The sequence below is a fragment of the Pestalotiopsis fici genome, assembly GCF_000516985.1.
Source record: "Pestalotiopsis fici W106-1 unplaced genomic scaffold PFICI_Scf_12, whole genome shotgun sequence".
NCBI classification, from domain to species: domain Eukaryota; kingdom Fungi; phylum Ascomycota; class Sordariomycetes; order Amphisphaeriales; family Sporocadaceae; genus Pestalotiopsis; species Pestalotiopsis fici.
Genome location: NW_006917102.1, coordinates 1495441 through 1509520, shown reverse-complemented (window position 1 = coordinate 1509520; position 14080 = coordinate 1495441). Strand labels below are relative to the sequence as shown.

The following is a 14080-nucleotide window of genomic DNA, read 5'->3' as shown; positions in this document are numbered from 1 at the left end:
ATTATAAATCACGTCGCACATGTGTTAGCTCCGAGAGGGCTGAGGGCCGAAGGCGCGAGCTACGGTAACGCAACTACGGGAGCAACGTCATTGTCAGCAAAGGCCATCGAGTTCCGGGTCCGCGTATTCTCCGAGTTCGTCCGTCGTGCCTATATTATTACAAGGACTCGGAACTATTTGAGTTTAAAGTTTCATATACCATCTCAAATACAACATTGGAAGCATCACAACCACTATACACTATCCGTTGCCGCCAGCCAAGATGTGGGGCCGTATACTGCTCACCATTGACAGCGTTGGTCTAATCGCTGGCTCGCTCAAGGCCGATTATTTCAGCGAAACGCACATGTTCAATCCCAACTGGGCACCTCACGCCAAGTATGTTTATTGAACCTATATATCTCTCGCGAAAGACGAAATTGATTCTCAAGTACCACATTGACTGGACTAACCTTATCACTATTCTTTAGATTTCACAATGCGCAGACCGTCGGCTTGGCTGTCACCCTGGGCCTGGCGACACTGTTCTACACCTGGCGGAAAGCACAGTCGCCACAGCTGCACCGGGAGTACATGAGAATAGCTGCACTACTGGGCTCTATATATTGGATCACGGGGTTGCTCAGCATCTTGCCCGAGGGCACAATGGGTGTTGACCCCGAGTTTGGCGGCCCGGCGTTCCCGCAGAAGTATGTCTTTACGCCGTTCCTCTTGTTTGGACTTGTTGGCGCTTGGCTGGAGTATTGAGACCGAGGCCGGGGAAGGGATATCTTCCTAGACATAAAACTTTGGGATGTATTACCACAGACTCGACCAGTTGGTTTTACTTGTGTTATCGCAGCTCTTTCTGTACAAGTATTTTTCAAAATTTTGAATTGAAACAGTTGTAAATCCTTATGATCACGAGGTTTCACTGCCCTTGAAATGTATTTCGGGGGCGTGGATCCAGTGCTAGAAGGTAATAGACAAGGATTACTGAGCAAGTCTTTGTATTGCCATAACAAGCCCGGCGAGCCAGGCAATCTACTGTTGACGCAACGGAATATGCCTCGGTTAGTGCGTGCACAATACGTACTCGGTAGTCCATAAGGTTCATAGCATCGCACAATGTATGAAGATGAGCTGGCCCGATGATGCCTGGGACCGCGTTGTACTTGATACCTGGCATATTTTGTCCGTGGTGTGAATCATTTTCGATATAAATCAACCGAGCCCGCATACATACAAATAGCACATTTGTTATTTCTCGCAGTTCGAACCATTCAACCCCAGCAATAGCGCCGATTCCCCGTCTTCGCTCCGTCAGGACCGGGAGCTGGTAAAAGCCGTGCTATACGTCAACAAGTACGCCAAGGTCAGCACGAGTCAAATATCATAGCCCGGTGCCTAGGAACTATTGCTAATCAAGTTCGTAGCTTGCCTTCTGATTGTCACAGGTATATGAGTGGCAGCTTTGGAATTCAACACTATGCAACAAGCCTGCAAATAAATCGCGAAAAGAGAGAGAAAAACAAAGTTCCATTGACACGCACAGCAGCCGGAAGTGCTCTGGCATCACCCCGAACTTGAGCTGTAATATATGAGACAGCGGTAGCATATTGACAGCCAACCTTTGGATTTCAGGCTGTCATCAGTTGGCTTAGGTGACGCACGCAGCCGCAGCCTGTTGGGTCGCTATCCTAGAGTGGCCCTGCATGCATGGTGCAGTTCAAGCTTGCAGCACGCTAAAGTTCAATCACTTCCGCTGAGTGAGGGGTCAAGAAGACAAAACCACAGTGAGCTATTCCCGGTGCAGTCTTTCCCCTAGTAATCATTACACACACACCTTAATCCAAGCCAATCGCCCACCTCTTTCTCTCCCTGGCGGATGGTTCAGTTCCAACGTCCATGCAACGCTGTCTGGAAGCAACAAGGCAACCTTTACAAAACCAGGGTGCTGAGCGCGTGATGCATACATAGATTTACCAAATGTGCACGTGGAAACAGCTCAAAAGAGAGAGAGAGGTAGAGAGTATAATTGAACTTTTCTTTGCTCGTTGATTTGTCAGGACCAAGCCCCTGGCCATAGATACTAACTGGAGACCTTTCTTTTAGTATAACTGCCCTCGCCTGGAGCCCACTACAGCCTACTCCGTTTTGCTGCTAAAACGCCCACCCGAGACCCCGTCCAGCCCTGAAAGACCTTGACTGATCGGAGCTCGAACCCTGGAAATTCTCGGCCCCGTCGCGAGCTGACAACATTGAATCAATTACGTCTGGACTGGGGTCCCCAAATTCGAGGGTCTCCTACTAGGTATGTACAGACACAGCTACCAACTCAAGCAAGGGACCTGCAACCTAACCCGTCTTCGTCACCACGGAAAGCACAAGGCTCTCCCATCTGACGCCCCATCCACCAGAGAGAGAGAGAGAACCCAGGGCCCCCAGAGCCGCACTCGACTTGCAGCCCACACCTTCCCATCGGATCGTTTCGTCTTTGGTCATCTGCTATCCGCTCTAGTTAGAGCTTTACCTTTGACCTTGACTCGCGGCACCTCGAAGGAGAGAAAAAGGTTGACACACATTGATACCCATTTACTCCCAAAGCTGCTATTTCGTTATTCAGGTATTGCTAGCAACTCCTCAGCTATCTGAGTTCTGCATTTTTGCCGCCACTAGCACGGGGCCTGTCTGGCGCTACACGAGCTTACAGCTTACCCTTCCCGCCCCCATTTAATGATCCACATATCTCGTGGCCAGGCCACTTAAGCATCAGTTGCAGTTGGAGCTCGAGAGCTGCTCCCATTCGAACCCGCTACCGATCCCCATACACAGTCAATAGTTGTGCAGTGCAGGGCGCAATGCCACGGAAGAGTACGACGGTGCACGAGATCACGAATTCAATCACGAAGTACGCTCCTACGACTTCACTTTACGACTCTTCTACCACTCGTCGATTTCCCTGAGCTATTGGCTCCCATCGACACAGCTCTGTCAACTTTCTCGGAACAATCATCGCGGGCGTGTGTTGACGAGGGTTGGCAGTTGATCAACAATCCGCGTAACGACATTGTTTCTCGCAACCTTCAGCATATCCCGAGTTTGATACCGCCTCAGTACTCCCCTTCGCGGCAATGGAGGATCACATCGATGACTCCGTAGGCGGTCCATCATTATCTGGGGCTGCCCAGTTCCTCAGCTCGTTTGCTGGCGGCGAAACAATATCAAGAGCCACGTCGCCCGGTGTACCATCCGCAGAAGATGCCAGCGATACTAGCAAACGCTACCGACCGAGAACGTTTTCGTACTTCGAGTTACTGCCATACCCCGTAGAAGAGGAGGCACAACGCGACGCCGCGCTCCAGGGCATCCTGAAGCAGCTCTATATTGCCATCAAGGCGGAAGACTTTTCCCCAGGTGCTACTCACTGGACAAGACAATTGCAATCATGGCTGAATCTAAAGTTTGATATGCCAAGGGAGCTGCGTGCGAACCTTGCGCAACTTTATTTCCACCTCTCGCTGGCCCCTGGCCTCGACGGCAGCACCGCCGATCGGTTCTCCAGGATGGTCTCCGTCCTGGCCAAGAGGAAGCACCTTCTGAAACCAATTCAGGATCTGACGCTGGATTGGAAGCCCATTTGGAAGGAGATCAAATCTCTAGTGCTTCCTGGCGAGGCACCAGCGCACCACTCTTCTAGAAGGAGAGCACTGAAGCACATGTGGAAGCTGTGCCTGCAGGCATCCATTTACTTTGATCCTCGTGAAAGACGGGCAATGCTGGACGAGATCTTGCCGTTCTTCAGTACTTCAGATCTACAAAATGCATACATTGTTGTTGGAGCACTCAATATATTGCTGCCAACGACGCCTTGCCCCCCTACGGAACCACAGTCGCAACCATCAGATTTTGTTCCCACCTTCTTCCACCTCTGGTCTCTCAATACCAGAAGCAAGGTTTTTGACAATGCTTTCCTCGATATCTTCTCGCGAATGGCAAGAGACTACCTATCGTGCCAGCATGTTCCTTTTTCGGAGCATGGTATTTACACTCGCGAGCAATCCGACCTGATATTCACTGCCATTCTACGCCTGACTGAGATTCCAGTGGGCCAGGCCAACTCGCCTTACACAAACTTGGACTATTCCTCCGGTTTGGGCCTCTTCCTGGAAAAGGATAAGAAAAAGTACCCCATATCCTATACCATCTCTCGTTTCATCGTCTCTTCTCTGTCTCCCATGTGCTTGGACAAGGAGAGCTCAATACTGAACAGCCTTGAAGGGTTGATGGAAGCTATCGATACATTCTTCCATCCGTCCAACCAAGGCGCTTGGACGCAGATGCTTGCACAGCTGACTTTCTATCTCACCGATATGTTTGTGTCAAGGTGGAATAAGGAGCAAAAGGGGGAACAAGACACTCCAGCAGACCGTCGTCTGACTGATGAGCTGAAGAAGCGCTTCGTGCTAAGTCTACGAGAAGTCACCTTTATGGGTTTGTTTGGAAAAAGTACCAAGATTACCAACATGTACTTTGGCTCTCTTCAGAATCTGACCTACCTTGAGCCTGATTTGATGCTACCCGGTGCTTTGCAGAGATTCTACCCCAGTTTGCAAGGATTGGTTGAAGTGCATCGAACCACTTCTAGTCTGTGTGGTCTGCAGATGATTGCAAACATTATGTCCAAGCAGAAGGGCTTCCGCTGCCACATTACTGCTCTTCTTGCCCTTGCGCTTCCAGGAATCGATGCCAACGACCTCAACAAGACACAATACACGCTCAACTTCATCCAAAGCGTTGCATACAGTATCCCCTTTGTAAACTTGACTCTGGAGAATTCAGGTATTCATGACACGACCCTCGCCATGCAATGGGTGCAGGGTGAAATGGAACGCATGGAACACGAGGGACAGGAAGTCAAGATTGACTACCACAGCGAGTTGTCGGACGAAGATGAGGCAAACATTGTTCGCTCATCCACCGCTGGCTTTGGCGAATTCGTCATTGCACTGCTTGGCAAGGTCTTCACGCTACTTGAAAATCTGCCCGACTCCTCATATCTCCGAACTGGGTCTCCAGAAGATAACATCATCAACACCCTTCCTGCAGCGTTGACGCCGTTGTTCGCCTCATTGTCACCTGAGCTCTTTGATATTGCTCTGGACAAACTATCAACGTTTGTTTCGACACACGTCGTACACCAAGCTCGCGACAGTATGGCCTGGATTTGCAATGCTCTGTGCAAGGTTAATCCGGAAAAGACATTGAAAGTGTTCCTTCCCATGTTGATCGTCAATATTCGCAATGAGATTGACTACAACGGTGCAGCGTCTGATCGCAGTAACGGCACTGAAGTCCTCCCACGAGACCGAGCACTAGTATGGCATGTCAGCATTTTGAGTATGTGCGTTGTACACGTAGGTGGCGAGGTCCTCAAGTACAAGAAGCAACTATTCGAAGTTGCTCAGTACATGCAAGAGAAATGCCGAGGCTTGCCAACTCTTCACATAAGCAACTTCATTCATCACTTACTCCTCAACCTGACCCATACGTACCCCATTGACAATGCCCTATACGAGCCTGATGTCGTCAAGAGAGGACTGGACGTGGACGACTGGGGTCGCGGGACCGCTCCCGCCGACCTCACAATCAAATGGCATCGAGCTACTCCTGAAGAAATTCAGTTCGCCGTCGAGGTATTCCAGGCTCAGGCTGAGGGTGCCATGCAGAGACTTGAATCGTTGATGAGCGACGACCCGCCGGTTAGTCGAAGTGGCAAGAACAAGGAGTGGTCGGATGAGGTTTCGCGTCAACTCAGCCAGATACGGCTTGTCATTTCAGGCATTGCTACGTTGTTTGACCCGAAACGTGCTTCTGGCGAGCTCAACGGTCACGTCAATGGCGACGAAGAGATGAGGGATGCTGAGGAAGAGGAAGATCCTCTGGCCGAGGTCGGCGAGGACGACGAAACACGCCCTCAATACAAATACCAGAGTGGATATCTGCTCAGCCCGGCAGATCCCCTCTATATCCGCATCCACGATGTCCGCGACAACATCGGACACCTGCTTTCTCGTATACACTCATTCCTCAACTCACACCAAGCAGATGATGTGGCATGCTTCACTGCCCTCTACTCCACATACAGAATGTGGATCACCGACGTGGGCTTTGAGCGGTCTGCGCATCCTCTTGAACGCCTGGTGAGGTTGTACAAGGCAGACGTTGGCCCTTTCAAGATCAGTGCTCTCCGCAAGGCTTACCCACGACCCTTGCTTATAAAACGAGCTGATGCCTATCACCTCCAAAGGGTGAAGCACAATGCCTCTGTCAGAAACAAAAGCGAGCTTGACATACGACTCCTCTTGGACCTGGCCGAGTCGTGCATCTCACCATATGCCGACGTGCGCAAGGTCGCGCAGAGCGCTCAAGATGCGTCACTCAAGGTTCTCATTGGTGGTAGGCCCCTCGTGATCCCCGTGATACTAGAGAGGTTTCGCAAAGCTTTGGCCGAAGTCGACCATGACCGCATCAAGGGCTCCATGTATACGCTCTTCTCCACGAGTTTGTTGAAGACATTGATCAGGGACTGGAGGTTCGCCCCGGATCTCATGCGCTTGTACATTCAGGCCGCTGGGGTGGACAAGACTTCGATTCAGCACCTTGGCTCGAGCGCGCTCTACCACTTGATAGAGTTTGGCAAGCGTTTTGAGCTCATGGTTCTGGTCGATGAGGCTTTGGTCGATTTTATCCGACCATCCGAAGATTGCTCGCAGGTAATCCAGTCGCGCCACAACTTCATCCTTGAACGCAGGAAGAAGGTTGAAGCCAAGAAGGCCGAGCTGGGCATCGAATTGGTCAGGATGGCCAAGAACGCGCATTGGAAAACGGCCAGCAGATGTGCCATCTTCTCAACAAATCTCTGCTTGCGATTTGACTCTGTTGCGCCAGCAGAGTTTATTGAGCTGGCGGTCACAGGCGCCAACGATCCGCACCCCGGCCTTCGTACAGGGTACATTACGGCGTTCTCAAACATATTCACCGTGATCGACCAGCGGGCAGTCTACAATCACTCTTACCGCGACTACCTTGAGGAGAAGGAGAAAGACTCTAACAAGGTCGTGGTGGATGTTCCACGAGGTGACGCGGCGTACACTGAGAGATTCCTCGACCAGTTCACACATCCCGAAAACGCCGAATACTACGTGGATACCGATCATGTTGGCTGGCTCGTTTGGGGCAAGCAATTCAATGCTTCCAGAGCGAAACCGACTCGATTTGATGATTATGATGAAGTCGAGAAGAGAGTTCGCAAGCAGATTGGTGATATGCTCGACAGAGAATGGCTCAAGAAGTGTTTTGGTTATCTCAAGCAGGAACCTCGTGACACTTCGGCCGATAGATTCAGAAGTCAAAACGTCATCCTTTTGATGCACGTTTTTGACCTCATGAACTACGGACAGACCGTGTTGACATTTGAGGACGTCAAGGAGCTCACGATGGAGCTGTACGGAGACGGCTCTGACAAGCATCAACACCGGGCGACAGCAGAAATCATCGGCGCTCTCCTGGCTGGCTCTGCTGATGACCCAATCGAGATGCGTGACCAGGCATGGGGCTTTGCCCAGCCTCTAATGCTCAAGATCTTTGCCGACAGTCTCACGCCAGAGAACTTGAGCTACTGGAGCACTTGCTTGCACTTCATCATTGATACCAAAGACCCTCGCCGTGCACATGAGCTGGTAGAAAGCCTCAGCTCATTCCGACTCGACATGACCTCAAATGCAGCCTTCAAGGAATCCTCCAAGGTCCTCCTCTTGGAGATCCTCATTAACGACTGTGGATGGCATTTCCGCCGAGAGAAGCCGATCCTGGATGACTTTCTTGCTCATATTGATCACCCCTACAAATCCGTGCGGGAATCCATTGGTAGGGTCATTGCAACCATCTATCGGACGCGGTATCATGAATCGTTTGAGAATGTGTCGACACTTCTCGAAAAGAACAAGGCAGAGTCGGCAATCGGAGTTCGGCCTTACCAACCTACGGAAGAATTCTCGTCGACAATCAAGGATGTATTTGGTCGCCTCGAGAAGTGGAGACACGAGCGCGAACCCGGCCAGCAAACACCTTCATCGTACACATCTGGCTCAAAGACCGTTTTGACATGGCTAGACAGCACATTGTCATCCCAGGAGTGTACACAGCTGGTGTCATTCTTCCCAGAGCCCTTTATGGACCAGCTGCTCCATATGATGGACGTGAAGGAGGACCCGGAGTTGATGCGATTGGCATATCATGTGTATCGCCATCTTCCCAACATCCCGTTCCGCTCTGGCGAAGATGATGCCTTCATCAACGCTCTGATCCGCATCGGGAAGGGTGCTACTTCTTGGCATCAGCGTCTACGCGCTCTCGTCAATATGCAAGTGATTTACTTTCGACGTTTGTTCTTGTCGCGTCCTGCACAGCGCGAGTTACTCTTTGATGGTGTTGGCGACATGCTTGCAGATTCACAGCTCGAGGTCCGTACCGTGGCTGGGGCTACTCTTGCAGGAATGATCCGGTGTTCGCCCGCGGCGATTCGTAACCCCATTATAGAGACATTGAAGAAGCGATTTACGGCGCAGCTAGACAAGAATCCCATGCCCAAGAAGAAACTGCCGGGGACAGATACCCCAGTCAATATGACACAGCAGATTGTCCGAAGACACGCTGCTGTGCTCGGACTGGGATCGCTCATTGAGGCGTTCCCGTACGCAACACCACCGCCCGCATGGATGCCTGAAGTGCTTGCTCTCCTCGCCAGAAGAGCAGCCAGTGACCCTGGTATTGTGGGCAAGGCGACAAAGAGCATTCTGAGTGAATTCAAGAAGACGAGACAGGACAGCTGGGGAGTTGACCAAAAGGTAAGTCGTGCAGATATCTGACATTCAACTCTTGTTGCAAGGACTAACATGAATGTAAAGTACTTTACCTCTGAACAGCTGGAGGATCTGGAGGGTGTGTTATGGAAGAGCTATTTTGCATAAGCAGGTGGGCGCATTCGCATGTTTTTGGCAAAGAACTGCATATTACAGCTCAAGGTATTCAACATGATGAGGCTCAAGAGTAGCCCTACCAGTGTTTGTGGAGGAGGGTACAGCAGTTGGTCTGCATCCATCCCGACCAAGGCTTATCAATGGCAGTATGATATTGGGTAATGAACAGTCTGCATAGATAAGTCAGTGACTACAAGCCAGTTTTAGAAGGTCCTGGATTTGGATGGTGTGCCTCGTTATTAGACGGATTAAGTGTGTGAACAGGCGTAGGCGTTTGTAGTATATAATCTAGTCGTGATTGTACAACCTGGTGTTTTGGAACGTGTCTGGGTGTCTTTATTGAAAGAATAATCAAAGCGTCAAGTACATAAAAAACTAGGCACATGCTCTGTGATTATCAGATCTTGACATGGGTACATTTGCGTAATTTCGATTGCCGTGCAATCTTCAGTCACTAAATTTTGGTTTATTACTTGATACGGAACAAGACACGACTCATTATACACTCCATTTCTCGTAATCGGGAAAATACTGGTCCTGAATCCGCTGGGCGTAGTCGAGAATGACAGGAAATGCCCTAACGACGCGTTGAGAGTCGGGCGCGGCGGTACTGATGAGAACTGAGACAATAAAGGCAAAGAGCGTGGCATCGGCCTCTGTGGGCTGATCCCGACCCAGAACCCAGAATGGTGGCGGCGGCGGCAGCTGCTGATCGGCTTGCGCCCCAACAGTGGACGCCGTACTCGCAGATTGGGCCTGCTGCTGCTGCTGCTGCTGCCGGCGGGCCTCGAGCAGCAGCGCATTGATGCTCTCCCATATCTCGTACCGAAACGCGGCAATCTCTTGGCCGCTGTACCGTCCAGTGCCTTGGCCGTGCAGCGTCGACAGCTGGCCGCGGTAGATGATTAGACCGACGACGATGCGGACGGGATAGGGAATAGCACCCAAGGCGTGGTCGCGCATAGTGTAGTAATTCAGAATCCATCTCTCCCACATCTAGTGTTGGGGTGGGGAAATTAGTTTATACCATCGAGTACCCAAGGTACGTTTTAGTTGTGATTCCTTACATGATAAAAGTAGAGTTTATCCTCGAGCAGTGCCCTCAATGCCATGTCCTTGGCGCCATCGGTGCTAGACAGGGCAGCATTGAGGTCGGGCAGCTCGCCCCATTGTACCAAGGTTTTGATAATGAGGGTCGAGTCGGCCAACTGTTGCACCTCTTCGTAATCGTCTGCTGCTGGGCCGCCGTCGAGGCTTTTGTTTTGTTTGCACTCGACATAGGGAATCTTGCCCTTGGGGCCCGTCTTGGGCGAACCCACATCGACGGCGTATTTGATGCCGGCAAAGCGCATGCGCGCCTCGAGCTTGATGACAAAAGGCGACCAGACATGTTTGCCAAAGTCTTTCCAGCCGCGAAAGATGGTAATGCTCGGCTTATTGTCACTGGTAGACATGATGGATGCCACTTGTTTTTGGGAAGGAATCTTGGGTGGGTTTAGTCAAGGCTGCTTTTGCATATCAGGGACAAAGAAAATCAAAACAAATAGATCATTTGCAATTTCAAAGAGTATATTTGAAAGTACCATAAAAATACTAGAATAGCTCTGCCTCCCTCCCGCTCGCTCATAATCGCACTTTTCCAAAAGTGCGAGAGAAGCGGCGCATTAATGTCGGTGGGTGCCTGGTGCCTTGCTAGCGACCGGATCCCAAATTCTGCAGGATGCGGACAATAACACGACCTCTGCGGCGCCGTGGCACGAAATAAAATAAACGGCAAATGACTCAACCATGATCCCGAGTTGGAGGATAAACCAGATTATAATTAAAAAGGGAATAAATAACTAAACATGACCAAAAAATGGCAAAAAGTGAATTGCTCAGCCACAGGATTGAACTGAGGACCTTCGCATAACTTGATATTCTTGGTTAGAGAATATTAGTACGACGCTCTAACCAACTGAGCTAGCCGAGCACTTGTTTTTGGATCATCTTATTGCATTCTATGTAAGTTGCACGAATTAGCGCTTCTCCCTAAAGCTCCACTGAATGGGTGGCATTGGAACCTGTCCAATTGTATTGTGAGTAGACTTATTCAAATGTCCAACAGGTCGCAACCTCCTGAAACCATTACAATTCTAAAATAACGTGGTCTTTGTCTCCCAGAAGGGGTCCAAATCTAATAAGAGTCTACACTTTTGCAAATTCCCCCTTTGTGGTCTTTGGTTTGAGTTGTGGATGTGCAAGTCCAAACTCCAAGAGCAAGATAATCAAAAGCTGTTGTTAATTTTGTCACACGCAAAGAATCCCCTAAACATTCTGCTTCCAAAGTGATTACCATATATGTCAAGTATATAAGAGTACAATATTCGATTTTGTGAAATAGCACCAAGGAAAAGCAGGTACCACTGTGCGTAATTGCATATGCACAGACTAGGCGTATACTAGCGCCAATATCAACCACGACCATTCAGCAAGCCCAAGAAACACGAAGATTCTCACCCAAAGACGCAAAAGACACAAGGACAATTAAAAATAAAAGAGATATTGTCTGTGAAGGGCAAAAATGAGCGACGTTGGCCTGATTCGAACAGACGCTTCCGAAGAAACAAGATAGGATGATATAGGATCAATTCTAGTCTTGCGCATTAGACCACTCTGCCACAACGCCTTGTGGTGATTGTTGAAGATAAGTGGTGTAATCAAAACTATACCGCCTTGAGCCTGGAGGGGGCCACATATAAATGCAGCCCCACCCTAGAAATATCCACCAAGCACAGTATGCACTGAGCGGGAAATGTTGGAAAGAAAAACATGTTATGCGATTGATTATATAAGATTAATAATTTTGAATGCTTGGTATTATTGATGCAGCAGTATCAAGTTGCTACCTGAAATAATGTCGTTCTCTTCGGCAAACAATGCAACTTCTCGCTGGATCTGAACTAGAGATACCTTTCGTCTGCCCATTCTTGCACATCTCGAATATCGAGCCGCGAAACAATTGTCATAGTATTTCATATAGTACTTCATATATTACTCAAATTTTCCATTAGAGCTCAAAGAAGAAAATTGTATTTCATTTGTATATGATCTATCCCCCAGTCACTTAAAATTGGCTGCATAGAATATGAGTATGGGACGCTATAGTAACGACAGTCTATAAAGAAATACCAAATATCCAGAGTGAAAAAAAAAAATGAAAGAAACAAAGGGAAAAGGAGAAAGACAAAAAAAAAAAAAAAAAAAGACATAAGAAGAGTGAGGGAGAAGCAGAGAAAACTATAAGCTGAATGTCAAATCAAAACAAACCACGTCTCTCGTCCAGCTCCCAAAATGGACGTCGAGATCCTAACATAGTCTCCTCCACTTAGCGTCTAGCTGAAACCCGACATTGTCAGCATTTATACATATTTAAATCTTGCCAAAAGATAAAAGAGATGAACCAACCTCCAAACTGAGTACCAACTTGTCTGAGATCATGCGCATGGCTAGACTTGGATCGGTCATGGCCTTGACGGTTCCCAGAGTCTCCGTTCACATTGGACGACGTCTTGTGGTCCGAAGATTTCCCCTTTGGTGACTGTCCCTTCTTTCCAGAGGAACTGTTGGAGCCCCAAGTGGCACTAGAAAGCAAAGATGGATTAGTTGAAGAGCTTCTGTAGATTATGTGGTTTGCGCAACAAATGGTATGACGTGGAAACGTGTTCAAAACACCTGGATGTTTGTAGGGACAAAAGATTGCACTAAAGGAATCGTGGCAATGATGCGGGTTACTCACGTGGTCGAAGATATGCTACCGTCGTTTGGCATGTCAAATATTGAAGTAAAACTTCTAGAGGAGTGTGTTTCTCATCAATTATCAGATAAAATGGATCAATGTCGGTCTGTTCCTCCGTCGATTGCTCTTTAGTCGTGTTTTGTTACTGTTCAAGATGCTTCTTGAGCCAGCGACCGTGTCCCCTCTTTATACAAGTCAGTCATGCCTTGATCAAAGACTGACGTAGTTCAGACAAGACTCGATTCACCCATGGTTGCCTCGTTCTGGGATCAGGCCCCGGAGACTCACGATGTCCACGACTATACTCTTTTGGTGTTGTCCGGGCTACTCTCACGGCTTCAATGGTCGGGATTGCAACCATGGTCGCTCGCAATCACCCCAGATCGAATGGTTTTGACCCCCTCTTACGCTGGCGACACCCATAGCGCTCAGACTGCTTGTTGGTTGGGCATGCGAATTGCCGTTGATCCAGAGAAGTCATAACAGCGCCAACATCATCCCCCCCGGAAGGCAGCATCAACAAAAGTCCCAACCCCACGTGGTGCTCCTTTCTGGCGCTCTTTTCTTTACCATGTGCGGATGGCATGAATGGGTTTGCACTCTTTCTGGCTGCGAGCTGTTGATGAGATTCATGTTGTTGAAAAATGATCGGCCCGGCTTGCGAATCAGTTGTAGGAACATCAGGGGTCTCCTGCAAGCTGCCGTGCCAAGAAACAGCGTTTCGCAACCCATGTCTGCGATATAGAAGAAATTATTGCCGGGAAGTCGACAAATGTCCTTGACAAGTAGCAGCCCAGCAGAGAGACAGAGGCTTATGACAACCCGGTTCCTCTCGAAATTGACCACGTTTACATGAGTCGCTGGTCGTGTTACCCATGGGCCGGTAGGTCCGTCCTTCCCTTCGGCCGATTCACCGACAGTGTGGCTCGACCTCTGCGATCAACCATCGGAGGGAGGTCGGCACCGGATACGCTCTCTCGTGCCCAACTGTTCCCGCGCGAGAAGTTGCTGCTATTTTTCCTTCTTTATCGCAAGCAAAACCCATGCCACAATGTGTGCTGACCGTGACAGAAGCGAGCGATCATTGCCTTTGAGTTTTCTTTGCCGAAACGTGCCAGTCATGCGATGCACCTATCCGACACGCCAGGATTCCCCAAAACCTCCCGCCAGAGCTGGGTCGCCGGGGCCATTGTCGGGTAGTTGCATCGGAACGTCGCACGCCACACCTTGAGCGCATATCCGAGTCCCTATGTATTTGGTTCGGAGCAAGATCCCTGGCCCA

At 49.5% G+C, this 14080-nt stretch overlaps 3 protein-coding genes across 3 annotated transcripts; 2 read left to right on the top strand and 1 right to left on the bottom strand.

Moving 5' to 3' along the window:
• Positions 1 to 262: 262 nt before the first annotated feature.
• On the top strand, positions 263 to 747 carry PFICI_14200 (uncharacterized protein; the record flags this gene model as incomplete). Its single annotated transcript, XM_007842781.1, has 2 exons — positions 263 to 378; positions 471 to 747. The coding sequence occupies 2 exons, from the start codon at positions 263 to 265 to the stop codon at positions 745 to 747; spliced, it is 393 nt and encodes a 130-aa protein (XP_007840972.1).
• Positions 748 to 3113: 2366 nt separating this feature from the next.
• Positions 3114 to 9011, top strand: PFICI_14199 (uncharacterized protein; the record flags this gene model as incomplete). The annotated part of the gene is made up of 2 exons (XM_007842780.1): positions 3114 to 8888; positions 8949 to 9011. 2 exons carry the CDS (start codon positions 3114 to 3116, stop codon positions 9009 to 9011), a joined length of 5838 nt encoding a protein of 1945 aa, XP_007840971.1.
• Positions 9012 to 9518: 507 nt separating this feature from the next.
• Positions 9519 to 10474, bottom strand: PFICI_14198 (uncharacterized protein; the record flags this gene model as incomplete). Its single annotated transcript, XM_007842779.1, has 2 exons — positions 9519 to 10016; positions 10088 to 10474. The coding sequence occupies 2 exons, from the start codon at positions 10472 to 10474 to the stop codon at positions 9519 to 9521; spliced, it is 885 nt and encodes a 294-aa protein (XP_007840970.1).
• Between the last annotated feature and the right edge of the window lie 3606 nt (positions 10475 to 14080).